This window comes from Manduca sexta, unplaced genomic scaffold (assembly GCF_014839805.1).
Source record: "Manduca sexta isolate Smith_Timp_Sample1 unplaced genomic scaffold, JHU_Msex_v1.0 HiC_scaffold_1343, whole genome shotgun sequence".
Taxonomy (NCBI): Eukaryota; Metazoa; Arthropoda; class Insecta; order Lepidoptera; family Sphingidae; genus Manduca; species Manduca sexta.
Genome location: NW_023592198.1, coordinates 1 through 8,971, shown reverse-complemented (window position 1 = coordinate 8,971; position 8,971 = coordinate 1). Strand labels below are relative to the sequence as shown.

General features: G+C 33.7%; 1 protein-coding gene and 1 pseudogene across 1 annotated transcript; both read right to left on the bottom strand.

Annotated features, from left to right (window-relative positions):
• Positions 1–2,256: 2,256 nt before the first annotated feature.
• LOC119191326 lies at positions 2,257–4,423 on the bottom strand (annotated as a pseudogene).
• Positions 4,424–5,861: 1,438 nt separating this feature from the next.
• LOC119191325 (glucose dehydrogenase [FAD, quinone]-like) lies at positions 5,862–7,705 on the bottom strand (the record flags this gene model as incomplete). Its single annotated transcript, XM_037445226.1, has 2 exons — positions 5,862–7,351; positions 7,591–7,705. Coding segments are annotated over 2 exons (1,465 nt in total), but the record flags the coding sequence as incomplete, so codon positions are not given.
• Positions 7,706–8,971: the final 1,266 nt, after the last annotated feature.

Here is an 8,971-nt window from a genome sequence, read left to right as displayed (position 1 = left end):
AATTAAAGAGACAAACAAGCCCAAAAAGATCAAATACGAAAAGGGTTAGGTTCTACCATAATATAAATATAACAAACCATAATATAAACAAACAAACTGAAACTGATTTATAAGTAACAATTGTTAAAGAAAGCAGTACCTGTTGTGACAAACATCCAGTTGTGTTTGATCTATATTTGTATGTTGCACTATTCCTTGCTAAAAAATTAAGTTACAGATTAACATATTTACTTAATACTTGATAAATGGAATAAGATAGCGTAGTCCAGCAATTATTTGGTTGGTTTTATTTTATTTTATTATTATGCTCTTTGATCGAGAAACATAACCATGTTTCAGCAAACTAAAATCAATGATCGTAAAGATGGTGGTTAAGATAATCAATTATAATAATTATTTGCAATAACAACAATATGATTATGTATCTATTTCCGTGCATGCAAAGGTTGCTCGAAACATAAGACCGCCAATTGTAAAAATATATCTTACATTTCATCTTTATGTTGTTTCTTTTATGTTTATCTATTCTTTTATGTAACAATTCTAATTTTATTCATAGCAATATATTAAAGTAATATTACTATTAGGTGAAGTATAATAATCATTACTATTTTACTTATCGGGAATATTGTTGGAAAACAGTTATCTTTACTCGCGTTAATTAAACGTGTGTTTTATGCATATCTTCTCACAATGTAAAGAAATATGTATTTGGTGTAGGATTCCAATCACGTCGCTCAATATTCTCAATTCATTTTGCCTTGGTTTTAAATTTTTGGTTATCTTAAAAAATATTCTAATTTCACTTAGTTTGTCGTTCTGAATAATACAATATTGATGTGTGCTCTAACATTCTTTCAAAGACAGAACCGTAACTGATAAACGGGCGTCTGTTAAAATATCGATATCAATAATTTCTAAACAAATCCACCCACCCATCCCTAAGCTCGTGTGTAAACAAACATAATGATTTTAATGTGTATAAATCACGCCTAAAAGGGTCCAAAGCTTAACAAACCAGATCCACATATCATTTTAATTGATAAAAACAAATCCAAAAGTAAATATACAAAGATATTTGCTAATTTTCGGTAAAACAGTTACTAACCTATGAAAAGATATTTCGGGGTCTTTCTTGCGAATTCGATTTGCATCCTTTCACACAACACTGAGTCATTTTCGAAACTTAACAAATACACTAATAAACACACTGAACAATTGAGAATATGATTATATTACTTTAAATTCAATATTTATGAAGATTTGTTTACATCGTCTGACACTACATGTACTTGCTGACTCGCCTGCAACAAATGGCGTTTCTGCCGCAAGGTCCCAGTGTGTTGAAGTAAACGAAATAGTGCCATATGAAAGAAAGCAATTATTTTGTCTTTTTTTGTTGCGTTCCAAATAAGCTTTGAGTAAAAGAGATAGACATATATATTGACAATTTGTGTCGATTTCCTGACATAAATATAACTTATTCATATAGCTAATTTTGAGGCCTGTCCTCTTTATATTTAGTCATTGGCTCAAACAAAGCGAAAACAACTACAGTATTGAAAAATAAATTGCGTGGTAACAAAAATTAAACATAATGAAACAGTTTGCCGACTAGTAAGGTATCATGGCGAAGGTCCATATAACCCGATTCCTGTAGCCTTCCTTTTATATAGAATCTAATTGTCTTTAGAACGATTTGCTAACCGCATTCATGTATATTAATACCTTTATGTTGTGTCGGGTTCCTTTTCGGAATATTTCACCTTTCGCCAATTGGTACGTTATAATTTTGTGATCAAAATTAAGATAAACTAGACTCAAAACAGTTTCCAACTGAATCAACTAAATTAAATGTATTGTAAGTAAGCGCATGGAGTCGTTTGTGTGTATTTTTTCCCTTTCTGTAAGACATTATCTCTCGGCTCTGACCTTTTATTTCGATGCTTTAACTTTTGATTCTCAGCATCATCAGGAAATGGCTCTGAATATTCGAAGATGGGCATAAATTGGATCTGGCCGTTCGAAAAACATTAGATTCCCCAAAGGAGTTTTATTACCAAAGAGATCTATCTAGAATATATTTAAAAGTGTTTTGACATTTTCATCTTTCGTAGGGTTTCCGGACACCTCAATAAGATAACAACACATGAAAGTCTTCTATTGTCGTTAATTATTCTCTTTGGACAGCATCGCGCTTACCATCAGGTGTAATGCAGTCATTTTGTCGTACTTGAATACAATATTTAAAAACACACACACAAACAGCTCACTATGCAATATTGTACTTAATGCGACAACCAATCCTCCTTAATCATATCAGAGGCTTTTTCACCTATCATGATTGTGGGAGCGTTAGTATTACCTCTAACAATTAATGGCATTATGGAGCGTCAACCACCCTTAAATTCCTAACACCGTATACCCGTAACCGTGGATCCGAGATTACTGCGCTTTTATCACTATGTGGTCCCATTTTACAAGTACCTACAGGATGGTATATAGTCGAGGTGTAATGTGTGAGAAGGCAGTAGAAATATTCGTCCAGTTCCCCATACGTAACTCGAACATGCTTCTACCGGGATTTTGATGAAACTTGCTCCGCTTTCCTTGAATGCTTCAGTCTCTTCTAGACCTAAGACGAACTTCATACCAGCAATTAAAACGTCAACGTCTATTCTTTGAGTAAAGAAACCACTGTAGATTAATGGTGGACCGTATACTGGATCCGTGTGGTTTAATAATATGGTGCCACGACTCTTTGGAGATAGTAATAAAGGTCTAGTTGCTAATCCATCGTAAAATCAAAGGAAATACATTTGATGCCAAATACGTTGTTGGATCCGAGTAAAATTCTTTTACGTTACGTCCATCAAAATGGAATTGTAAATCTGGAGCGTCTTCGTAAGTGTAAGGAGATTTTATGAACGCTGTGCCACTAAGCGTTCCTGAAACCGCTAAAGGTCCATTTTCTTTGGCTCTTGTCTAAAATAATTGTATAGCTCACTGACTAGCTGAGGTCCGTTAACCATAGTAGACGTTTTGTTCGACAAACCAATTACTAAAGCATCTGTGGTAACGTGGTCTTGTAAATTACTGCCTACATCAAGATCGGCAATTACAGGTATATTCCCACCATAAGCCGTTTTAGTTGTGGGATCTATCAATACTTTAGTTACATGGGCTTCACTGACAACGTCTATGTTAGGCCGTTTATGCCGTATAGGTCTTATGTAAGCTACATTAACAGACTCTCTTCTTCCATCTTTAGAAGTAGATTGTACTATATCTGTTCCTAATTGGTTTTCAGCATTAAGGTCTGTTATGGGCAGCCCTTTTTCTTTGAATGCTTCGACGAGCATCATAGTGTTTATATCGACGTAGGGGAACCGTTCTATGTTCATTGGTCCGCCGACACCGTGGTAATGCTTATTGTGTGATTCGATATCTTGATTGTTTTCTGACTTCATGAAGTACGGCAGAACCTGGAATTTTAAATTCAGTGATTAATATTATGTTATAGACTGGATAAGTAGGAAATAGATATCTGGAGTATGTAGAAGATCAGTACGGTGAAGATTCGATCTACTTTTCCCGCAAAAATATGGTATAATGTACTGTAATGTTAATAAGAGATACTGCTTTACATTGATTATCAGAATTTGACCGGTTTGTCTTCTAGATTCATAGTGGATTTAAAATGAAACTGTACTAAATATATGGCTAATTTTAGCTATACTAATATTATAAAGAGGGAAATTTATAGGTTTCTCGGGAAACTACTGAACCGATTTTGAAAATTCTTTCACTAATAGGAAACTACATTACCCCTGAGCACTTTACTTCTTATCCTTCCATCTTATCATAAAAAATGCATCCCGAAATAACTTTTTCACGCCGGACGAAGTCGTTGGCAAAAGCTAGTCACAAATAAATTTGATTTACTACCTCTCGGTAACTCCATCCGTGGTTTCCCAGTTCCGCCCAGGAATCGTAGTCTCTTCTACTGCCCCTGATGTATACCATGTAGTTTATAGCACTGGAACCTCCCATCGTTTTGCCCCTGGAATGGTATTTGTAATATTAGATCTTGACTTTCATATTTTATTATAGTTATCTATATTGACTGCTCAAAATTGATTTTTTGTTCATAAAAACACGCGAAAGCGAAATACTCAATCTTATTAGCAACTAAAACCTTTGTTGTGGTTTTATTATAGACTTAATTTTTGCATGCAAAGCTACAGTTTAGGCGCTGCAGAGAATTAACTGTCAAATAACAACACAAAAACACAACGATATATTAATAATCATTGCCGGCATTTTGTGCCATGTGTTTGATGCAACAGCAAACAACAAATAGCGAAATACGTGGCTTGTAGTAAATTACAAGTTTCGACATTAGCTTGGTTCACCAGTACATAACCATTCGCTTGTTTGGGAACACACCTACGAAAATAACTTTGCTCTATCAATGTTAATTTCCGTCCATTTTTGAGCCGCCAATGAATAATTTTATGCATAGTTGGACATCTTTGGATTGTGAGTAAGAGGATAGTAATTTGTATTATTAATAAAACGGGTGGTTCAACTTTTTTTTTATTTCTTCTGCTCTTAAATAATTAAATATGACGCAAAGAGAGAAAAAATAGTTAAACCACCATTTAAACATATTTCATAAAAATAGAGGTGATAAGCAAAAATATCCAACGATGCATAATAATAATTAATTATAATTACATCTAAGCTACTAATACACATCCAAATATGATAATACATAAAATAAAACACATCAAGAACATAAATAAACAAACGAATAATAAATTCGAATGACGAATAACCATATCCAACAAACATAATACTATTTTCAACCTTATAACCCGAAATAAACGGCATAACAAAATCTAAATAAAAAACAAAAATAACATAAATAAAAATACACAATCGAAATAAACTAAATTTTAAAACAATAAAATAAACGGAAATAAATCGTCCAAATAAACATTTAAAATACACAATAAAAAACAGTTCAACAAAACGTGGAACTTTGTAGTTTGTGGCACAATGTTAGGAATGTTCAATAGTAGTGCAATATTTTCTATATTACGTAGTGTAAATGGATGTTGTTGTCGCACGGATTCATTCAGCTATTTAAATAAATGCCCAACAGAAAGCCTTTTATGTAGAACATTGCTATCATAACGCATAACATTTGATAATTCCTAGCAAATTTGTTTATTCTGAAACGTATGCATCAGTTTCGACTCGATATTTATGCATACAATTTTACTTATTTAAGATAAATTTGTTCTCCAAAGGAAATCATTAACAAAGGAACAACTTCTAATAAATCGATGATTCTCTCTGATGGGCGTTTAAAATAGAATTTGTAGTCAAATTATTAAAAATCAATAACAATAGTGACAATTGTTACAGGCCATTAACAATGACTAATTCAAGAATAAGTGGGTTAATTGAAGAGAAATCATTAAGATCAATTCTTTAGACATTTTGCAATATAGCTGATTTATTGTCCCTGCAACACGCAACATCAGTTTAGTAATACTTCGTGGAGTAACTGTGCGGAAATTTCTTCATTAACTCACCCAGGTTTTTTGGATTCCAACGTTGTGATGGTAAAGCAAAAACAGATAGTATTCAATAAAGTTTATTTACATAACATAAATTGTTACCTAAGGTAAATGTACACTTTGATTTCATATCTTTTGTGTCTAAACTATGGCTGTTTGAGGAATTATCGTAAGTAAAAGACCGCCGAGCGGTGATAGTCACTCGTCCGTCGACATTCTACTGGACTGCAGTAAGGTCACTTTGCCGTGCTCAAATAAAAATATATATTAAGACCGCCTTATAACTCATGAAATAAAATTTACCTACCGAATTATATCTAATATGTTAATGACGTTTCCTATCAACTATTTGAAGCATTTTCTAACTATTCTACACAAACAAATTAATTTACTAAATTTCATTAATTTCACTAACAATTTTCATAATTTATATCTTTCTTCCAATCTTCCTTTATCATATCTGCTGCCTTTTCACCAATCATGATTGCAGGAGCATTAGTGTTACCTCTTACTATTGTTGGCATTATAGAATTATCAGCAACTCTCAGATTTTCAATACCATATACCTTCAATCTGGGACTAACAACAGCATTACTATCTCGTGGAGGTCCCATCTTACAAGTTCCCGAAGGATGAAATATAGTTGTAGTGTAACTGATAAATAAGCATTCAAAATACTTGTCGGTTCCCCATTGGTATTTAGAGCATGCTTTCACAGGCTTCCTTACAAATTTCACTCCGTTGTCTCTAAACGCTTTCGTTTTCTCCAATTTCGTGATAAATTTCAATGCCGCTACTAAAGTGTCCAAATCTTTTTGGATGGTAAAGAATCTTGGATAGATTAACGGCTGACCAAATACTGGATGTGTTTTGTTCAAGGTCAGGTATCCTCGACTTTCTGGGACCAGGAGAATGGGTCGAACGTTAATGCTATCGTAAAACGAGAGAGGCAGTACCCCACTAGCTAAGTACGTAGTGGGGTCGGAGTAAAATTCATTCAAATTTCTTCCATCGAAATGGAACTGAATGTCCGGTACACTTTTGTCTTTATCAGCAAATTCAGTACGGAAAAACGCAGTTAATTGCAAAGGTCCTGTTGCTGATAGGGGATCGTTCTTACTTCTCGTTCTATGATAGTCTTTAATTCTATGTAAAAGTTCTTCTCCGTGTAAAAGTGTCGAGGTATCGTTGGTTAACGCCATCAGCATTGCGTCAGTTGTGGCATGATCTTGTAAATTCTGACCGACTTCCAAATCTTTTATAACAGTTATCCCTAATTCTTCTAGATCATTCTTTGGTCCTATTCCAGACAACATGAGGATTTTAGGAGTGTTCAACGATCCGCTAGATATAATAACTTCTTTACTAGCCCTGACTTCTCTCCAAATACCATTTCTTATATATTTCACGCCACAAGCTTTGTTAGTGTACGGTTCTATAATAATTTTCGTTACTTGAGAATTGGTTCTTATAGTAAGATTGGGTCTTACGTTCCTAATGGGCCTTATGAAAGCCGTGTTAGTTGATACTCTTCTTCCTCTATGAGTAGTTGTTTGCGTAATCATAGTACCTATTTGATTGGGGCCGTTAAAATCAACTAAAGGAAGTCCAGTTTCATTAAAACTCTCGACTAACATGTTTACATTTTTGTCAGCAAATGAAAATCTTTCTACATTCATTGGACCGTTTGTACCATGATATCTTGTGTCTTTAGATTCGATGTTTCGATTATTCTCCGATTTCCTGAAGTAAGGTAACACCTGAAAATTTTCAACCACAGTATATAAATTAAGAAAATATACGACTCCATCATGATATCTTTAAGCGTTAGCAACCGACTGGCATTCCATATTTAAAATTATTTTTAAGCCATGCATTCGAATTCACTGATAGCTTTAGCCCAAACCATAATAGTTTTTACAAAGCCTCAGCCACGGTGCTCTTTTCAAATCTCCTTTACTTCTATACAGTCGTACATACTATGTCTATTTATACGTACATCATTATAGCTCCAACCGTCATTTCCGAGTGCCGCCCAGTCATCGTAGTCTCGCCTATTACCTCTCATGTATACCATATAGTTTGTGGCACTGGATCCCCCCATCACGCGTCCACTGGAGAACATAAAAAAAATTATACAATGGACATATTTGACGTTATTTGATTCATAAGCATTGATGCTGAAGATAATACAGCCACAATAAAAAAATATACAAATAATTCAATATAAAAGCATAGTGAAGACAGCGCAGAGCATTTTGATATTTATAATAATGTACAGATATGCTAATTTTGTGACGATATTTACAACAGTTGATAGCTATCAGCGGCGGAGGTAGCGACATAAGTTAACGATCGTAAAGTCGATGTAGACTGTCTACTGGATCAAAGTTTTGAGTCATTTTTGGTATAGCATTGGTTAAATTGTGTTAAGACTACCGCCCTTAATCAGCATCGTAAAGTCGAATTTAATTTTTGATTATTGACAAAAAACAATCACAATGAAATACAGCAGTAAGTGGATATAAGCATTAGCATGCTGCTTTGTTCAATAGCAGACCTTTGTAATAGGGTAGTTTCCGATGTTTGATTTGGTTTATTATTTTATATGTAACAGAAAGTAATAGGAAAAAAAAATCTGCCGTGAAATCAGCATCAAAATTGGTCTAAAAATAAAGCAATTATTCATATATGAAATATTGTTGTAAGCAAAAGTGGGGGCGTGGTGGGGATAACGCGCTGTCCTTTTCTCACTCAAGCAAAGTTATGTCCGGTGGCACTATGTGACGTCACATTTTCAATATTACTGTAATTTGACAGGTTTCCTTTCCACCAAATTTCAAAGCTTTATAAGTAACTAGCGACCCGCCCCGGATTCGCACGGGTGCAATATTTCTCCACTATTTAATGGATGTTATTATACATATAAATCTTCCTCTTGAATCACTCTATCTATTAAAAAAACTGCATCAAAATCCGTTGCGAAGTTTTAAAGATTTAAGCATACATAGATAGGGACAGAGAAAGCGACTTTGTTTTATACTATGTAGTGATTTATTATTGCGTGGATTTAAAAAATTCTTTTACTGATAGATTTTGGATGAAAACATTTTTGATAAATATATTTTTAGAAAGTTCTCAACTACCTTATTATTGTTGTATTTAAGGTCATTAACTTATATGGACTGCTTTTGCCCTAATGTCACACGTCTATATACAAAACAATGTAATATCCATAGAAGGATCAGCCATAATTATGCAATTATGAAAGCATACAATAATAACACATAAATGCTGTTGCAAAAAAATTATGAAATTCAAATTCCATACTTCCGATAAGTATTTGTAATACTGCTTCATGTTATTCAGTGAGGCCTTGA